General features: G+C 36.7%; 1 protein-coding gene across 1 annotated transcript in view; it reads left to right on the top strand.

The window, feature by feature from the left end:
• Nucleotides 1-564: 564 nt before the first annotated feature.
• The window catches only part of DOCK8 (dedicator of cytokinesis 8), an 88,266-nt gene continuing 68,547 nt past the window's right edge, over nt 565-20,283 (top strand). Inside the window, exons 1-2 of the mRNA XM_062600643.1 lie at nt 565-756; nt 17,436-17,538. Of these exons, the coding sequence (XP_062456627.1) occupies nt 704-756; nt 17,436-17,538 (156 nt within the window). The 5' untranslated portion in view covers nt 565-703. The remainder of the gene's footprint in view (nt 757-17,435; nt 17,539-20,283) is intronic.

Below are 20,283 nucleotides of genomic sequence, written 5' to 3'. Positions count from 1 at the left end.
GTTATATATACCAAGTTCTCAGTTTTTAAACCTTGACATCAGACTGCAGGTGAGGTGAGATTTGATCTCTCTCCTTGTGACATAGTTGTACCTGTTAACTTGCAGTTTATATTTGTTTAATAACAGGGTATTGACCCTAAAGTATTCCACACCTAGAAATGATTTCATCAGTGTGTTGGAGGGGATGAAGGACATGTTGCTTTGTCCTGTATCTGAAGGGTGGTGTGCTCACATCTGCTGAGCCCTGCTGAGAGGCTCATCTGCTCCCTGCAGGGAGAGGATGTGCTCAAGGGGAGCCTCCCACGATGCTTGGTATCGTGCAGCCTTACGGAACTGAATTTGACTGCACAGCAGTGTCCATGGAAGCCTCGGCTGAAGGACGAGGAGGGGAGATCTGCTGACCTCCGAGGTGTCTCAGCTTTTCAGTGCTTCAGGAAAGTTGGAGGGGGGGGGAATAACGCCGGGAGGGGTAAGAAACCAGCTGTGCACAGTAGCAGATCCCTCCCACTTTGGTTGATTTCGGTGAGGAAGGTAAAATGCGGAAGTTGCCACCCTGAACTGTCAAAAGAGGGTCAGATTTTTAGCCCGGAGCAGGCAATAAAGAAAGAAAGGAAAAAAAAAAAAAAAAAAAAAAACCGCACTTGGTGCATTCAGCCAGTTTCTGTCCTCCTCAGCAGCTGAATCGCAAGGGGTGCTCTCCCGCATGGCAACTCTACCCACTGCAGACAGGAGGGCGTTTGCCCTGAAAATCAACAGGTAAGAGACTTTCATCGTACCTCTCAGCTTTTCTTTTTTTCTCTCCAGTCCTAGTCAGAGACAGAGTCGAGCAGGCGACCTGTGAGCTGAACCGAGCTGGGTAGGGATAGCTCCTCTTTGGGAGACCCCCAGGGCGTGGAGCTCTCTGCAAGCTCCCAATAGGCGATAGCCGATAGCCGGCTGGGTCTGTCGCCCTCCTCCCGGGAGGCAAGGCAACCTTCACGCCCTGCAGCCTGGTTTCGAGAGGGCACCCTGTCCTCACTCTTATTTCTTGCAATCAGCACTTCCCATGCAGAAAAAAAAGCAATCCTTGATGCACCGGGGCTTCATGTTACCCTGCACTGGCTCTGATAAGATTCAGCTCGAGGGTGTCCTTCTCCAGAAGTAAGTTCCTTCTAAAATCCCCTCCTCTGCCAGATGGTTATGAGGAAGAAACTGGCTATTTATTTTCTTTGACAGGGAGGAAATGTCAAATCTCACCCCAGCAGTTCTCAATCTCTACCTGTTCTGTCTGGACAAGCCCTGAGCCTGCTTGTAAAGGCTGCTCACTTACTGGGTGGGTTGGAGTTCCTCCTCCCTACAGAGCAGCAGAAATGGTGTGATGCCAAAATTAGTGTTCTGAGGAAATAAAAGTTTTGTAGATATGGCATCAATACTACAATGAGATTCATTCCTGGATATTTTTTTAACATGTGCCTTTTTGTCTATGCAAACAAACAAAAAAAATCTTTCTAATTTAAGATAAACAGTTCTTCCCCTCACCCTTTAAAACCAAATAAATTAGATTTCAACTGCTGAGCACTATGCTCTTGCTACTAACCTTGCTGTCTGCTAGAGTTTGGTGTTTTTTTCCCCCTGGCCATGCTGAATTTCAGCTGGTCTACACTTTCTGGTAGTAAGAAACCAAGACAATTATCCTGATGTTGTTAGCTAAAAGGAAATTCAGGCCTGCTTTTCAAGAGTTATCATCTGAGACAAAAACTATGTTTCCAGGGTGTTAATGTGAGTACAAGGTAACTGAGTTTGCTGACACGTAAAAGAGCAAATAGCATAAAGGTTTTATTATAAACTGGGAGTAGGGCTAGTCTCTGTGCCAGAGAGAAAAGTATGCACAGAAACTCCACCTCCACAGTAATTTATTGGAAGACATGGGATTTTCAGTCAGTGAGGATAAAATTAGCTTCACTGTGAGATATGCCTTTCCCATGGCAGAATGCACATCAGTGTACCTTTCCATAGCCTTTGAGAATTCATTTTAAATTGATGGCAGAATATTTACAAGAGTGAGATACAAAGCAAAGAAGCCATTAGATGAGCAGTCCAGTACAGGATCCTGCCATAATTTCTGGTCATTTGGAAATATGCTTGAATAAAGAGTATGACTGGTTGATATTTAGAGGGTTTAGGTTATTTTTTCTTCTATTTTTAGGGCAGCTTTTCTGGCAGCTTTTCCCAGCTGTGATGATGATCAGTGTTCTGTATGACTAAAACCTTGCACAGTTGTGGAATCATAGCAATTAACCTGGCTTTGTTTCAAAAAACTCACAAAATTTTGTTAGAAAGAAACACTGTGAAATTAAACTATTCTCATGACTTTTTAAAAAAATTTGATAGTTAAATATTTGATATTGATATTTATGTCATAAATCAAATTTCAGATATGTTACCCAACAAGTTCTAAATGTGATTCCAATTTAATAATCTATTTTGCAAGTAAGAATATTTTCTTTTACTGAATGTGGTAGAAATTATTTGTATTTGCTAGCAGAACATATATTTCTCATTCTTCAAAAGCAGCAGTTTGTTATGCTGACAATAGAACAATATATTTTTACAAGAAGCATTTTTAATGTTTATTTTTTTGAAAAGTACATTCCAAATAAAAGGAGTAGTAAGATAGCATGTTAGCTTACTTGCCATACATGAAAGGTTAATCTAGAGCTACAAAATGTTGTTCTGCTTTCTTCAGAGTTCCTGAATTTATTTTTTCAGAATACAACTCTTCAGTGAAAGTGCACATTACTGACCAGGCATCATTTACAGGAGTTACTATGTTATCAATGTAATTATCCTCTATTCACTTCAAATTCAGAAGGAAGAGAAATTTTCTTTCTTGCCAGGGACTTGACAAAGCAATATACTGCTTTTTTGATGAAGACCAGTGGAACTTCAGGCGCTATACTGGTTTCTCAGCACACCACCACTAGCTGCTTCTATGCTAGTTACATAAGGTGTAGCTTGATGTGTTCACTGAAAGCATGACAGATGTCTGATCATCATACAAACTGTAATAAATACTGTTCTGTAAAAATCCAACAATGAAATGATCTGAAATGCTTTTAAGTCTTAGTGATCTGGAGTCTTGACTTCAAGTCAGTATCACTTCTTCATCATGTGCATTTGGATGTCAGAAGCTTCAGAAGAAGCTATTACATGACAAACATCATGTTCATTTAAAACAATGTCAAATTTTAAATTTGAGTTTTAGAATACCTTCAAACTTATAAGCTGCATATGCAATCTCTCCATGTACCCATGTCCTCCTATCACTTTATTCTGCCTTCCACCCATCTTGTTTTTGTTGTCACAACCTGTTGCTTCCTGCAAAGACTTGCATATATAATGCGTATATGTGACTAGTTCTTTCTAATTTAATGGGATAACTCCTGTGAATAATTTTGTTCATATTGCACATAGAAATGAAGAAACAGACTTTTAAATCAGTCTCTCACAGGTTAGGCAGCATTCCTGCTACTTACCTGCATATTACTGAAAGCTGAGTGGCTGTGAATTGGGCAGGACCTCAGAGAACAACGAAATAAATAAACATTTTTATTATTATATGGGAAATTAAATTCCTTTCTGACTTTATATGTTCTTTTAAAAAAAAGCCTAATATTAGTTGCATAAAAGAAAGTAAGCTGAACTGTCTTTTCAAATGGCTTCCAGCACTGCACAAAGGAAGGGGACAAGGTAAAAGCTTTACAGAAAATCCTTGCTAATGTACATTATTAAGAGACCTTTACAGCATTCTCTGAGAATGTTAGCAGCCTGTGGGGTTTGGAATCCAGCATGGGGCATAAAAAAGGAGAACATCCTTGTTGGATTGAGTGAGTCCTAAATAGTAATCATTAAGCATTTTGTAAATGTGTCTGCTTTCCAGTCATAGTATTTGTATCTGTCAACTAAAAATAGTGAACAATAATTTTGAAAAGAACCCAGAGAGCAACCCTCCTATGCTAAAATACTCTAACATGTATTAATTGAGCAGTGCAACCTGAGACACTATATAGCCTGAATTTTAATGAGAGTAATTTGACTCATCAGGGTGTTACGCTAAACACAGTATTCCCAGAACAGATTTTCTATTTTAATTATTTTTATTTAGCTAATGTAGTTTACTATTTTATCCTCAACACTGCAGTTGGGGTACTGTTTATTATTTTTTGACTTCAAGTGAAAAAAATTTTGTCTTAGGCACCTGCCTGGAGCCCTGACCACCACTGCTATATGTTCAAATGCGTAAATTACAAAACAGAAAACTGTCAAGAGCAGCAGTACAGTTTCCTAACAAACATATCATTTAGCTGCCAGTCATATGACCCACTTAGTTTAAAACCTTCCCAACAGACATAACTCCTCAACTGTCTCTGCAGACCACCACGTTTGCATTCTGCAAGTGACATAAAACAAATTTTAGCATTAACTTCCATCATTTCATTTTCTCCTCACTGAAATCATCCAGTTGCCAAACAAAATTTTCTTTTCAAACACTCTTTTTAAGAAGTCTAGGACTTAGAAGTTTAAGGACAAATTTAGATTTGGGAATTTTTATATTAAAAAACAAAATTATCCATACTAAGGCAAATATTTGGCTACTGAAGTTGCATTAAAAGAATTACATCATAAAGTTTGTGTCCCTATTTAACTCTCAAAATGTGTCATGAATTCTCCTTTAAGTATAAGATGATAATACATTTCAGTTATTACTACTTGAAATGAAAATGCCAGCTTAAATCTTACGGTGTATTGATGTCTGGGTTCTAAAAGTTCACAAGAAATTACCATAAATGACAAAGACTGTTGCAGAAAGGTCAGGTGCAAAATGTTTTCGGTGGCAGGACAGGCCATTTCCTATCTGCTCAGCAGATTTCTGTTCGGTGCAATCCATTTATGGGATTGGGGCCTGCTTCTTTTGATTAAATTTCAATAAATCTTTGATTATCTGGATATAATATAATTCTTACTGAAAAACAATTTACCGGACTTCATTGTTTAGGCCAAGTTATTTCTCCTAATTATTTTGCATTTTTTAACTTAAAGTGAGTTAAATAAGCTGCAGCGAGTTGTTTTCATTGCAGTTTGTATGTGTTTAAAATAAACTTATATTCCAAGTGCATTTTAAGTAAGATGTACTAAATTGTTGTTGTCAGTTTGTTGCATAAAATTATAGATTATAGAAACCTTAATATAGTTACAAGTATGCTAATAGTTGCCTAATGTACTTGCCATGTGTTTGCCAGATACCTAAAACATACAATTGTAGTTTATCAAGTTTTAAAAAAATGCTTCTAGTTATATCCTTCTTACGAAATATGTTAATTGAGCCATTGTCTGAATTATATGTGCTGTCAGGACAGTGGTAAAATTAAAAGTCCTGTGTTCCTGTTTACTAAGTCCTCTGTGACTTTCTTTCTTAAATAAGGTCGACTTAGTACACTTGATGGAAGGGTTCCATACTACTTTACTGAAATGAGTTGCGCTCCAGGAGTCTGCGTAAGTCAGGGTAACTCAAGTTAATAAGCCTTTGAGGCACATGTCCAAAAGAGTTTGTTCAAACCATCAAATAATAATCTGTCTGAGCTCATCTAACATCCATATCATAACTATACAGTGTGAAACGGCTTTCAAGAACTCTTTAAAAATTCCAGCTTGTAATTGCTGTGGAAACTGCTCTTCACATATTACATGTGTGATACTAGTGGTTCCGTATTTGGTATGGGGAATATTAATAACATTAACAGCTTAAAGTTAAAAATAGGATGTGTATAATTTCATATTTTGCATGTAACATTTTGTCAGTATTTGTTTATATTAAAAGGCCAATTTTTGTTAGACTTGCTTAAAATTAAATGAGAAGCTGATTTTTAAATCTTTCACAGAAAATTATTTAGTGTTGCATATGCAGTGAGTATACAGAACAGGTGAGCCTCATATTCTTTCATCTTTGTGTTGTTTGAGAGTCTTTTGCTTTAGTTATAGGAAATACTAGGATTTTTGTCTTTCAAGAGTAATACACAATTTTCACCTTTCATTAAGTGTGGTACTCTACTTCCTTATAATTTTTGCAGCTGAGTACAGCATACCTTTTCCCAGTTCCAAACCATGTATCTCCCATTTCCAACTAATAGGGATAGATTTTGAGTACATCAGATACTGCCTTCAGATACGTGAAGACCTCAATCTCCAGAGTATTAGTTCTTCTTGGGAAAATTCATCTCTCTTTTCTTGACTTACCACAAGCTGATTTCTTCTTGTTTTTGATTGAATTATTGTCCTTCAGTCTTCTGGATTCATACTCCGCAGAAGAAATTGATTGCCCCGGCCCTAAATTGGCTGCAGAGGAGGGAGAGAACACAGGAGTTCCCATCCTTTGCACAGCAGTTGTAGAGCAGCTCTAACTCCCATCCCACTGATGTGTGGGTTCAGAGCAATCTAAATGAGCAGAAAAGGAAGGGAGGAGTTGAGATGACAGTTTTATCCCTGTTCTGTCGGTAGTGACTGCTCACTGCATGTGAAGGAATGGACTGTAGCCATTGAAAATCTCAGGCTGCTGTTTCTTTAGGTAGAAAAACTTCTCTTCTCCTATGGGACAAGACATTTTTACGAAGGCAGAAACATAACCTGTAGGATGTCTAAATCTACACAGAGGAAGTCAAGGTTATTAAACAGACTAGGGATGGATCACATCTGGTGTAAATAGCTCTATAAAATAAAAGAAGAAACTTTCCTAATGAGTGTAAGATTATTTTTTCATCAGCCCTAAACATAATTCATTTGCTTTTGCTAGGTTTCCACCCTTGTAGTCAAATTAGATTAGATCTACATCAATGCAGTGCTTCTAAATGTATTTTACAATCATGTTTAAGTGAACAATGAATTTAGGTAATACACAATGTGGCTTATCACTGTATAATTCAAATTAACATCAGCAGATTTCCATCTCGTATCCTGGCTTGGATAACTACACACATTTAAGCCCAACTATATCACAACCTGTCTGCATCCGTACAGCCAACCAAACTATAACTGGGCATAAGCAGTGCTATAGGTCATATGAGCTAGAGCTCAGCTGGAGACCACCATGAGAGACACCTGCACAAAAAGAGGAACTTTGCTTATAATGTTATTCTCAAATTCCCGTAAGCATGTTATTGACTGGGCTACAGCTGTTATATCTTCTAGAAGCACAAAATAAATAACAGCAAACAATGGACAAAAACTTGGATGCCCTTAGGGTGTTCCTAACTCTCATGGAGAACCATGTGAATGTTGTTTCGCCCTCTGCCAAAGGTAAGTTCTAAATCAGTTATGGAAGTGCATTTAGGAGGAAAGTAACATTATATGTCAGGACTGTGCTATATGGTGTTAATTCATAATGCTAAATAAATCTCTGTATGAAAAAGATACTCATCTTTTCATTTTTCAAAGATAAGCTTATTCAGGTTCGTCTTGTAGATTTGACACCTCCCTGTCCATCATGAAGACAAAATGCACAGAGTTTTCTTCTGGTCCACTGTGCAAAAGATTACAACATTTCCTGTCTAAAATAGGCTAAATTTTAAGGTACAAAAAGACACGGTCTTCTTACTACTTTTCAGAGGATACTGAGGCCTTTGGTTGTTGGCAGTGATTTACTTTTGTTTTTTACTATTTACCTGGAATTTTATGTTTACTATTTCTGTAGTGGCACATCTGCCACTTATGCAGTCAAGCCATTAAAGAAAGAGGTTGACAGGAAACACAGGTCCAACCAATTAAATGTCTATAAGCAATTTCAAGAGCAGGAAAGATAGGCTACCTAATGCAAATCTATTCTTTACCAGCAAACAGGTTACTGAAGAAACAAAGCATTTACGTAGTGATTGTCTGTGCAAGCAGAAAACTATTGTTACTTTTGAGAGACATATATAATTGAAAGCTCTGAAGTAGGCAGGAAGCTAATCTTTTCATCTGAGCAGGCACTCAAATTGTGTTTAAGATATAACCATTTGTTTTCTATAATAGTTGTTGGGGACTGGTATTATACTATAATTGTGTACCTAAACAGTCAACAGGAATCAGAGATACTAATCTCTGTCACAATGATTAGAAAGTTGTGGGTTATTTTTAACTTCTGGAAGATGACTGGTGGAAGTAGCCTATAGGCTCTGACCAGCAAAGCTGCATTTTAAAATCCTTACATCTGTGTTAGACTTCAAATCTCTACAAGCACTGAGAAGTTGAAACTGCAATCTGGAATTAGATTATTTCTTTGTAGTGCAGGAAGTGTTAATCTGACCCCCCAAAAATGTACCTGCAAATGAAAAACATCTTTATCTCCACCAGGTACCAGCTATGAACATCCTTTATTCACCTTTCCAAACTTTATCAGGTATGAGGTGAAAGCAAAAAAAGAAGAAATATTTAATGTTGTATTTTATATACCCTCTACTGCTTTTAGATTATAGTCACTAAACCTTATGATTTATGAGCATAGCCAAGCATAGTTGTCCTTTTTGCTGTTCTGATTTGATTTTTTTTTTTTTAATAGAAAAACTCTCATTGGATTATCCTGTTGTTTTTAGTAATAAGAAAAAACATAGTCTGTAAAAACCCCTTAATTGATAATATGCCTGCCCTAAATGCTTGCCATCAAGAATGCAGTTATAGCAAAATAGGTCCAAGCTTAGACCAAATGCTGGGCCAAATTCATGTAAAAAGTCTGCAGTTTTCTTCAAGACCTGTGCAGAATACTGCTTCATGCTTATGAGATCCTTATGAATATTATGGAATGTGTCTCTCCAGGAGAGAGCTTAAATAATTCTTCTGGTATGTAAGGAAGGTACTCTACAGTGTATTTTAAAAAGATTTTCGTCATCCTTATATAGCAGGAGGAAAAGGCTTATTGGAGTCAGATAGGGGAGTGACAGCCGAGATAAAGACATATTTCTGATCTCAGTTTGGCTCTTACAAATTTAAATAGCCTAACAACTATATTATTGTTAGACCAATCACTTAAATTAATCAAACAAAATTCTACCAAAATTGCAAATTACTCCAGATTTGATTTCAGGGAATAGAAAATAACTGAATTGCTATACAAAAGAAATAACAGTAAGCAAATAAAGCAGCAGAATCTGGGCCAAATTCACAAGAAGTTCTGAAAGGATTTGTCGAAAATTAGAAAACTGCCCCCAGTTCTATGTTTATTACAGTCCCAGGATGAGCAAGGTTCACTTGCTCTGGGGTTTATTTTGTGCTTTGCAATAAAGTTTTTTTTTTTCTGTTCTTTAAAATAAAGCCACTTCTTTCTGTACATGGTTGAGGTAAATAGCTTCTGTAGAAAATTTAAAAGTTCTGTGTATACTGGAATTAAGGCTCTAACAAAAATGCAATGGGGCTTAATTTTCACTACTGGCATGCAGGCAAGAATTGCACTTTGAAGGGTATCTTGCTTCTGCTGAGACATACAACTGAGCAGGTTCACCACTGTTATATCTGTCTCTTTTAATTATTTGTTGTGGTGTTATCTGAATTGATTAGGTTTTTAAATAACTTTTAAGAATAGGGGAGAAACTAGTAAATCACAGACTCTCCCAATCTCCAGTAATAATGACCTGGAGACTTTTTATTAAACAGTCAATACATTTGGACTCAGTATTAATATTTTTCCCTAAAGTGAAGGAAACCGAGTTAGGTAACAGTGTATTTTATTTCAGTTATCACATAAGTTGAGCTTTACAGTCACTATAATTAAAAAACCTTGTGTTCAGAAATTGTTAGAGGAAAATTAACCTTTCCCAAAGCTTGAAATGTCACAGATAAATTGTCAAGTTTGTAACTCATAATACAAAATGGCTTACATTACATGAATCCAAATGTGCATGTGAGGGTATATAATATAATTTCTATACAATTTGTACCTGTAGCCATAGCCAGCAGATACAAAATTTTTCTTTTTAACAACATAGTTGTAATCATAGGCCAAATTCTGTGGACTTTCTTATTCATAAAAGTATGGCCAGAAGCTCTAGCTTCTAAGTGTATCTTAGTTATTTCTCTGGCTCCCACTGAAGCTGAAGTCAAAATTCCCTGCTCTAAAAATGGCAATACCTCTTCATTTCCTTGAAATTACACCAAATTTTTCAGAAATACTGCCAGTGAAAGAGCCTGCTTTTTCCATGTAGCTAACATTTCCAAAGAGAAATGTTACTCTAAGAAGTAATTTTTTAAAAGCCTCTTTTTTTTTTTTCTTTTTATGACCAATCTTCCAAACAGAGATATAGTGGTGCTGACCATACGGACAGTAGCTGAAGATGCCCCTTTGCACATATCAATGGTAAAATTGTTTAAGTCTTACAATATGTCACTAGCAGCATCATAGGAGGGTTGTACTACTTCTGCTGTGAAACAAATTAAAGGGTAACCACAGAAAGGTTGCACTTCAAATACCCCACAAGCTTGTGTTCTTAGGAAATGAGGGGCCAAAGTATTAATACAAGTGTTTCTCCTGATTTTATGTCATTTACATTATCTGCTCCTCTGACTTTTGAAGTAATCATGCTATTATTACTTTTAAGACCCATCCACGAAGAGATTCTGAATTCCTTCAAAGCTGCTGGTCACTAAAGATACAAAATACATATTTTTTCCTTTATGTATTTTTTTCCCTTAGTATGGAAAAAAACCAAGAATGATATTTGAGTGATCTTGATAATTATTCTTGATATCTTGATTTTTTTCATTAATAATAAATTTTCATAGAAGGAAATAAGAAGCAAAGCATGTAAACTACTAGATTTCATTTGAGTTTTACAAAATTACCAGCTTTATGTTAGTACTGTGTTAATGAAGTCCTTGTGAAGCTTAGATGCTATCTGTGAGCTGGAAGAGAGGTCCTTATATTTACTTCATTATCACTTTGTTTTTGAATTGATAGGAAGATGCAGACCAAACAAATCTAAAAGAACACATTGATAATGTTATATTACATTTCAAGTTGCAATGTGAAAGCTGTCTCAAAGTGGCACAAATAGCTTTGAAATTGCTACTGACCTGTGTTGTACATGACTTAAGATTTAGGGAAAGTTTTAAACAGTCTAGCAAAAAACAAACCAACAGAAAAAGAACTAGGCCCTAGCTGCAAAATCGTGCCTGGGAATACAGGCCCACATAGTTTTCCAGAGAGCTCAGGGGCCCATTTGTTGGGAAGTTTTTCTTCAGCGAACTCAATAGAAATGCACATTTAAAGAGTCAACAGTGTGAGCTTTAACACATTGAGTGGAGAGGCAAGCTTAAGCAAGCTTAATCCTTTCACCGTAAGAGATTTGTGTATATAATGCTATATGCTGTTAGCATTTTAAGCTGTTGGGGATAACAAAAAACTTCATTTTTTCACATAAATTTATCTTCTATTCAAAATTAACATCATATGAAATACTCATTAGTAACTTTGTATTACATGAGTTTTATATATATATATATATATATATATATAAAAAACATGAGTTATAATCATCAGTTTCACTTTAAATCTGTATTACAATGGCAGATAAAGCTCAGTTTTCACTTTTTGCTTTCCAGAAGGTCACGTGATACATTACACCTCTGTACATTTTAATTGTAAAAGCCAACCAGTCAATAGTGCACGCACAATCACATCTCAAACGTTGTATCACAGATTTTGCATATTATCCACAGAGCATAATGATTAAAAAATACATAAACACATGGTTCATGAGGACCAAATCCTAATTCCCTAATTCTTGTTTATTTGCACAGGAAGAATGGTTGTCTTGCTCCTCCACTGCCAGGATTGGAAAATTAATTTTTATAGATGCTTATATCTCTTCCTGAGGGAGGAAGAGCCAAACTGAGTGGCAGCTAAAAACGGTCACTGTATGTATGATTGGTATATATGACTTGGGACAGAAATTAAAACTGACCTCTTCCCCCTTTTTCCATGTAACAAGCCGATAATAGCTGAAGTGGGTGATTTGCCCTCCTGGACGTCTTCTTTCTTTTCTGTACCACCTCCATTGAGAAGACTGTGGTTATATTTCAGCCCTTTTTAATGGGATCATTATTGCCTTAGCTGACAGAGCCTTAATGTGGTAGACCCCTTAAGTAAGGGTGTGCAAGAATATGTACAACCTACCTGAGCCGTGAAGGAATTACCTGTGAGTTCAGATCAACCACTGCTGTAAACAGTAACGCAACTCTCTCATGCCTTGAGACTTAATTAGAAACCTAGGAAAAAAATGGGTAGTTTCACCGGCAGTAAGAAAAAGACTTCTGAGCAAGATTCCTACATATGCTAGTCAGAGATCTGGATTGTAGCCCAAAACATTGTGTGTGTGTTTGGGTATGGGAGTGGAGGAAAACACAGTTGTTACCTTACTCAGGTCCAGAATTTTTTGTTGCTTGTTTTTAGCTGTAACCAGAGAAGTCTGATGTTGAAGAATAAAGGCTCAGAGAAAGGACAAAAGCTGGCTGAGGATTTTCTGCATCACATGTTGGTTGACAGGGATTATTCCTCTGGATTAACAAAGATTTTTTACCTGTTAAGCAAAGTTTTCACTTTACAAGTCCCTCATCTGTATATATTTAAATGTAAATGTATCCCCATCCTTGGAGATACTTCTTATGGTACCTTCTTATTAATTTTTTATTTTTCCTTGCTGTCAAATGGTGTATGCAAGCTCTTGTGGGAGATAATTCACTGTTCCTCGGTGGCAGGGACTAGAAGAGTGTTCAAAATTTATTCTAGTAGATAATCTCTAATATCCTTCAGATGTCTTGATCTAGTAAGCATATGAAACATACTTCTAAGGTCAGTTTTTTCTTATTGTAAAGTTTCTGATTTCTGGTTTATAGACGATCTTAAAAAATACTGTATTTCTGTTTTATTTTCTCTCTAAATCTCTAGTCCTGTGTTGAAGTTTTCGTATTATATCCATACTACCAAATCCCTCTTGTGCCTTCTTTTGCATTAGGTATTTCAAAAAAATTAAGATATTACTGAGTAGAGTCTTAACTATTTGTTAGATGTTTAAGAGGTAACCCTCTTAACCCCTGTAGGGTTACCTATATCACTGGGCCCAACACTGGCAAACGCCAGCGAAACAGAACAGCAGTAATATTTTTGGGAGGCTACTCTCCAGTCCTATTGCAGGGGGATCCAGGTGTCTGGTGTGTGCTAGCCTTTCCAAGATTTACACCAGAGGAATACAGCACAGTCATTCAAGTAGGGCCAAATTGGCAGAAAGAGGAACAAGTAGTAATTCTCCCAATAGTTCAGACACATGGACTGCAGTACAAACACACTGTCAAGTCACAAGTGCCACCAGACAGTCTCTGCTGGTGCTCCACTCTCTTTACGTTGGATCATCTTTCGTAACAGCTTATTAAACCTTTGCTTAATTTTGCTTAATTTGCTTAATTAAGTGGATTACTTCTTGCTCTTCCCTTTATGGATATGAATTGCTCACTATTTTCTTTATAGGCTGCTACCTTTTACATAGTTGAGGACCACTATTGGGTCTCCCTCTCAGTCCTCATCTTTGGTAAACTAAGTGCATTCATATCTTCAATCTTTCCTCTTGCATCTTCTGACCTAGAATTTCTAGCATTCTGACTGCTTTCTTTTGGAGCCTTTTCAGTTTGTTTTTATCTTACCCTTTGATGCTCTGCCTGTGTATGAATGCCTTACCATTATCTCACTGGTTTAAATAAAAAGAGATAACTTCCCCTTTTCCTTACTATGCTTTGCTAATAAGTGAGGAAATAATAAGTGCCCCACTCTACTCTGTCAGTGCCTCTTCTACTGCATGGTTATTTCTCTAGATGGTTTATTTCCCTTTTCTGTATTTCTGTGTTTGATATTTCTTCCTTCCTGAAATTAGGGTTTTACATTTCTTTTTACTGAATCTCACTGTGCTGATTTCAGACTATTTGTAGAATTTGAGATCATTCTGAGTGCTAGTTCTATCTTTCAGAGCACTCACAGCTCCTCCCAGACTGGTGTCATCCTTAAACGTTACTTGTTTCATATACCACCATCAGTATTGTAGAATAATGAATTGACTGGAACTGGACTGGACTGAAGACATTGACTTGCTACTCATTAACACTAGTACCCTGTTTGAAATTTCCTCATGATATTTTGAACCATTCTTGGCTACACTTCAAATACATTTTTTAACTAATTTTGGAATGAACTATGATGATTTCATCTAGCCGTTATCTTCTTTAACATTATCTTTGTTCATAAGAATGTCATGAGTGACAGTATCAAAAGCCTTACAGAAAGCTAGTTGAAAGATCACAGAAGAAGATGAGAATGGTTTTACGTGACTGGCCTTTAAGAAATTGACACTATCTGTTCATCATTATCTATTGCTCTTTATTTTCTAAATCAGTAATTGCCAAATATTTTGCACCATGGCTTACTGCAGTCCACAGTTTCTAGTGGCCCATCATTCACTTCATCATCAGACTATTAAAAAACAGCCACTGTTAAGGTACATCCGTTTTCATGGTCAGTATCTTCATCTTGCTTCATGTAGATACTGCTGTTTGGAACCTGTTGTCCTACATGATTACACTTGGCAAGTAATACATATTAGCAGGTAATTTGTTGTAGTATCTTTTTGAGTGTCAAAGACTGGTTGACAGATCCATGATACCTTGAGTCCTTCTTTCTAAAGATGTATTTGCCTTGTATCCTACCTACGAAACTTCTTTGGTTAATTGATGCAGAAATGTAGGATGAATTTCATCAAATTCCATCATCTTCAGTACATCCTATTTCTCTAAATATGTTTTTTCTCCCTGCCTTCAGGCATCTTTGAGAGATCTTATTTACTCTTTTTGCCTTTGCTGTAATAGACCTTTTTCCTGTGTCCCCCTTTTAATGTAGTTAAGATCTTTTCTTCTTTTTTTTCTGTCTTAATTATTTGTGTGTTAGCCTTTCTGATTTTACCTCCACAGGCTTCTGTCTTTTCCTTATGTTCGTCTTTAATTGGTTGCCTGATTTCCCTGTTATGCTTGAGCACATAACTACGGCTTATCCTAGCTGCTAAGGTAGTCACCTTAGCTCTCCTTGCAGTCAGACCTGCTATACAGACAGAGAGAGTAAAAATATGGTCAGGCCAGGTATTCCAGGCTGACATGCAGCATTGTTTTTTGACAGTCCCCAGACAGTTGTTTGATCAGAAAACAGGCACTTCGCAGACCACTGATTTTCTGAAATCACTTAAGAGCTGTCTAGCAAATTTTGTGTTTCCACCTTGTTTCTCAAATTTTTCAAAAGCATTTGTACTGATCTCTAATACCTACTTTTTTTTTCATGTTGGATCTGCAGACTGTTGTGCTTTCCATGTAGTCTCTTTTAATGGCTGTGAGTCCTCCCTGTATTTACTCTTAAATTATTTCTGCCAATTATTTCCTCAGTCAGTGCAAACCAGCTTTGCTATCTTCCACTATTCTTACCCTATTGCTTCTCTTTGCATAGAATTCACTGACAGGAAAAACACAAACTAATCAATTGAATTACTCCGTAACTTTTAACTAAGCTAGGTTTGCACAAGCTTTTACCAGACAGCAAATTTGGCCCTTCATCCACATGCCTGCTTCCTCTTTTGTAGATCAAAATTCATACCATTTCCTGTTTGGAGAGTCTGGTGACCCCATATCTGGTGTAATTTAGAGATGAGTTATACCACTGTTTGTAGCAAGTAACTGCTGCAATACATTTTAATATAAATTATAAATCTGAATGCAATCAAGCCAACTTCTGCTGCTATATCCTGTATTTATATCAGTCACAGATGTTCTGCCTAGGACAGAAATTGATTTAGTTCAAAGGAAAATCATAGTTTTGGATAATCTCAGTGTGCTAGACTACATACACTCATGATTAGAGGTAATATACACTGGGGAGATAAGAAAATAACCTTAGTATTCAAACTGTTTTACTTTTTAAAATGGAGGGAAATAACCTGATGAAAGCAACAAACTTCCCCATGTCCCCACCACAGTGTCTTACTTATCTAATTATTGAATCACCTTTTGTGAAAAAAATCAAAAAAAAACCCCCACATTTTCTGTAGTCTGACCTTTGGAATACCAATGCTGAATAGGAATTTGTCATCCGAATTGATCTCTCTTCCTTGTCTGTAACTCTGGCTTTGCTCTATCTACAGTTGTTGCTTCCTTTAAAATAGAGCAATGCCCCATTCGTACCTAGCATGGCCTCCTGAACTGTAACAGCTGCTTTTTTTTTTGCATCTCTTATTTTAGAAATCAGACATAAAACTTTTTGTACCTTCTGTGCTTTCTCTGAATGGGAGCAGAATATTGCATTCAGCACAGTTTGGGCTTTGTCCTACTTATTAATAACAACAGTAATCAGAGATTAATTGTCGCAGAGTAATTATGGGAATCACAGAAACTGAGAATCCACAGAAGAGAGAAGGTGCAGACTGAGCAAGGAATAGGCTGACAGAAGCTTCCTCTTTTGACTCACAGTTTGCTTAATCCTCCCTTGTTCTTTCATAAACCTTGCCTTGAATTCTCACAGTGAAATTTTCTGTGAATGTGTTTATCATTTCATGCTGATTATCCTTATTTCACGGCTGGTAATTCTTACATCTTATTAAATATTATTCAATTTATTCCTTAACTCTGTAGATCATTAATCAAGAGACCATGAAGAATGAGCAAGCTATTCTGATTACTAGACTGGACACATGTGTTGTACTATCACTTTGGAATTTCCCAAGAACTCAGTATCGTTCTCTTTCTGCTCCCACTGAAAATAATTTATTAGCACTTAATAAATCTCCTTCAAATGTTGAGCTGGTACAGAAAAGAGTGATTTTTAAATTAATGGTTTGCTATGTCTTGTGCTGTTCACAACATACTGCAGCATGGACATAAATCTGAACTTACACTGTTTAGTGAGTAGTACTGTCCTGTGTTTTTTTACTTGGTCAATTGCTAGCTCATTAAAATATTTTCCTTTTTGATGTTCATTTTTCTCTCTCTGCTCTATTATCCTGTAACTTCGCTTTACAGAAATGAACCTGCAAGTGTTGCTGCTTCAGGTTTCAATCATGTTTGACTTAAGGGCAAGATTGCTCTTTCGTGCATAGTCTTTTCTAGATGCAAGGACTATAATGGTAGGTATTTGTTGGTGAAAGAGAGAGCAGAATCTCAATTATATAGGATTGCAATTTTGTTTTGAATCATTCAGTAGAAGTTTGCATCAGCTACACAAAACAAGAAGAGACTAGAACATAACCAAAATATGTTACTAACCACTGGAATAGGAGACTGAATTGGCTAAACTGTAGGATTTAGACTTTGTATGTGGATAACTGTAATGATAAGGTCTTTTCTCTGCTTAATTAAAGGCACTCCTCTGCAGAAATAAGAAAGCAATTTACTCTCCAACCAGGCTTTGCCCAATTCTGCCAACGAAGTTTAAGTACCCCTGGATTTTCTACTCTTCATCTGGTGAGTTTTTTCTTCTATATACAGATTGCCATCTACATTGCTTAATATTTTTAGACCAAATTAAGTGACCGTCTTAAGTTGTCTGTTGTTTTCCACTGGCTTCTGCCTAGAGCTGTTAAAAATACTCTCTGGTGAGCTGAAGAGATTGTGCATTTCAAATAACTGAGAATGCTCCTTGCAGCATGAGATTAGATGGTCTTTCTGTATACTACTATAAATCAAAGTAAGTTAGTAAGTGTTGGAGTGTATTATAGCTTTGCTCTGCTGGAAACATTAAATTCCACCAACTACATGTGTTATGTAGTGGCCACAGCTGATTCACAAAACGATGTCAATGAATAAAGAGAAAAGAAAAGAAAGACAGAGGCTCAGCTAGGATGGCTTAATGCACAGCTCCCAGTCCTAGCAGCAGAGACATCGTCCTAACCCAATTTTCAGTGGTACACAGTAAATCAACTGTTATGTGGCTCTGCATCATCTTCTACAGCCTTCCAAACATAAGCCCGCCTAGAGGAGTCACACCATGTGACTTGTCACTGTGACAAAGGGAAAAATTGCCAAATCTTTTAAAACACTTGTCAGAAGGAATGGGATTCTGCAAACATACTATGCTGTACTATTCTGATATTCGTCTTCTTCCTCATTCTTCGTCTCACCTCCCCCCCTTCTTTTTTTGAAATGCAATAAGTAGAAGTAGGAAAAGTCTTTGTGCACTAGTGATTGTGAAAAATGGAAAACACTATATGCAAGCGTTTACTTCCTGCATGTCAGGGCCTCCTGCCACTGCTCACTTCCTTAATCTGAAATGCTGTGGTGTTTTAACTTGTTGCTTGCGGTTATTCAGCCCGAGGAGGCTCAGTTCTCTTCTTCTACATGCAGACAACTGCTTTTGCTCTTGAGAAACGTGATAACGTTTCATTTCCTGGGTATTGGGCTGTAACTGCCATTTTGTATGCTGTCACAGTCCACACGCCTCTAATCCATCATCTTTAACAAGGTATGTTTGCAGTAATGATTTGTGGCATTTTCTGTAGAGTAGTTACATTGCATACTTCTGTGATGTGTGGGAATGAATGTTGGCTTCTCAGCTGGTAATAGGATCTCTTTCTGTTCCTTTTGATAATTTGCATCTATTCTTAGGGAGACCATTACCCTCCATCTGCATTTACCTTTTTCACTCTCTTTTTCATTTGTATCTAGGAAATTTCCAGTATTGACTTCTGCAGACAGTTCCAGTGATTAAAGATTATTACTATCATTACAACTAGAGAAAGTTAGAAGACATAATGAAATGTTGACTACTTTTTGGCTTGTCTTCAAGAATGGAAGAGTGTGATTTCTGAAAGGAAGCGCAATGCTTATCAAAAATTAGATTGTATTAAACACCATTATTTTGCATACAAAACATTACATCTTCAGCAATTGCATATATAAAATATATTTTTGTGTGCCTTTAGCTATGTGTTTTGCTTTAATCTTTTGTGATTTTTGGGGTGTGCAGGAGTTAATACTTGGAAATAGAGCTCCATATATATGTTTTAATGCACAATGTTTTACAGACTGATAGGACAGTAAGTGGACTTCAGGGATGTTGTCCTAGGAGTATAACAGCAATTAATGAAATATCAACAACTCACTATTTACTGATAACTGTTGACCTGGTATGCTCAGTACTAAATTAGGTGTGAAATAGAGATAGCGCTTATCCTGAAAATTTATAAAGAGCCAGATGTACTTCTTCAGTTGGCTGCTTCATGATTCTCAGTGCTTACGATCAGTTTTAGCTTTTTGTGTTGGGTAGAAAGGGAAAAGAAAGAGATTTTCCAAAAAGTGTTTTCAGAGAATGCAACATATCTTATACATGTTCACAGCAGGGATATCCAGAGACCATGCTCTGGTAAAGCTCACTAAAGCTTCCCTATAAAAGAGGAGACTATTTTTTTTTCCCCATGTGTTCAGTGGTCTGTACTACATCACTTGCAGGAGTACTTACCTCATCTATTTTTGTCAAATATTTAAATTGCTGTGCTTCTCCTAAATGTTTTATCGTATTTCTCCTAAACATACTTTGCTTTCTACAGTATTTTTCTCAATTTTTATTAACTTAATAACTTCCTCACTTATATTTCCAGAATACTAGTAAGACCCCAATTCTAGTATTTACCACTGCATTTACCTCCCTGTCTACAGTGACTGATGTGTCATACTCTGCATAAGCCATTTTAGTTCAGAGCTGCCCAGAGCTTTGTTACTGTTAGGTGCCTTTGCACCCTTCATAAATTGTAGAATTCTGCATTGTCCTATTGACATAAATTCCTGATGTTGTGAGTGCAACACTGTTATTACAGAGGTCATAGGGAGAGGATGTAAGTCCCAATCCACTGAAGCCAAACAATTGTTTACCATTGCATACTATCCTATACTTTAAAGGTGGGGAATATTCCATCCATTGTATATAATAGGAAAAAAAGTGTGTTTTTTACACTCTGAAATCTGGTTGATTTAGTAAGTTATGTTGAGCTGGTTTAATAAGTTACATGCAAAAACCGTGTGAGAAGGCTAGAAATTTCTGTGGCATGATCCAATGAATAAACGTTAAGTCCTTGCTACTCTTTCTGAGTTAAAACTACTTCAGCATCCCTGGACCCTTTTAGGAGTTACTGCAAGTTCTCTCTGGCAGAATGATACTTCCCAAAGCAACCTGATCTGTACAAAGTGTAAAACCTATCTGCAGGATATTTTCAA

The sequence above is a fragment of the Rhea pennata genome, chromosome Z, assembly GCF_028389875.1.
Source record: "Rhea pennata isolate bPtePen1 chromosome Z, bPtePen1.pri, whole genome shotgun sequence".
Taxonomy (NCBI): domain Eukaryota; kingdom Metazoa; phylum Chordata; class Aves; order Rheiformes; family Rheidae; genus Rhea; species Rhea pennata.
The sequence above is the reverse complement of the archived record's forward strand: the minus strand, read 5'-3'. Positions and strand labels throughout refer to the sequence as shown.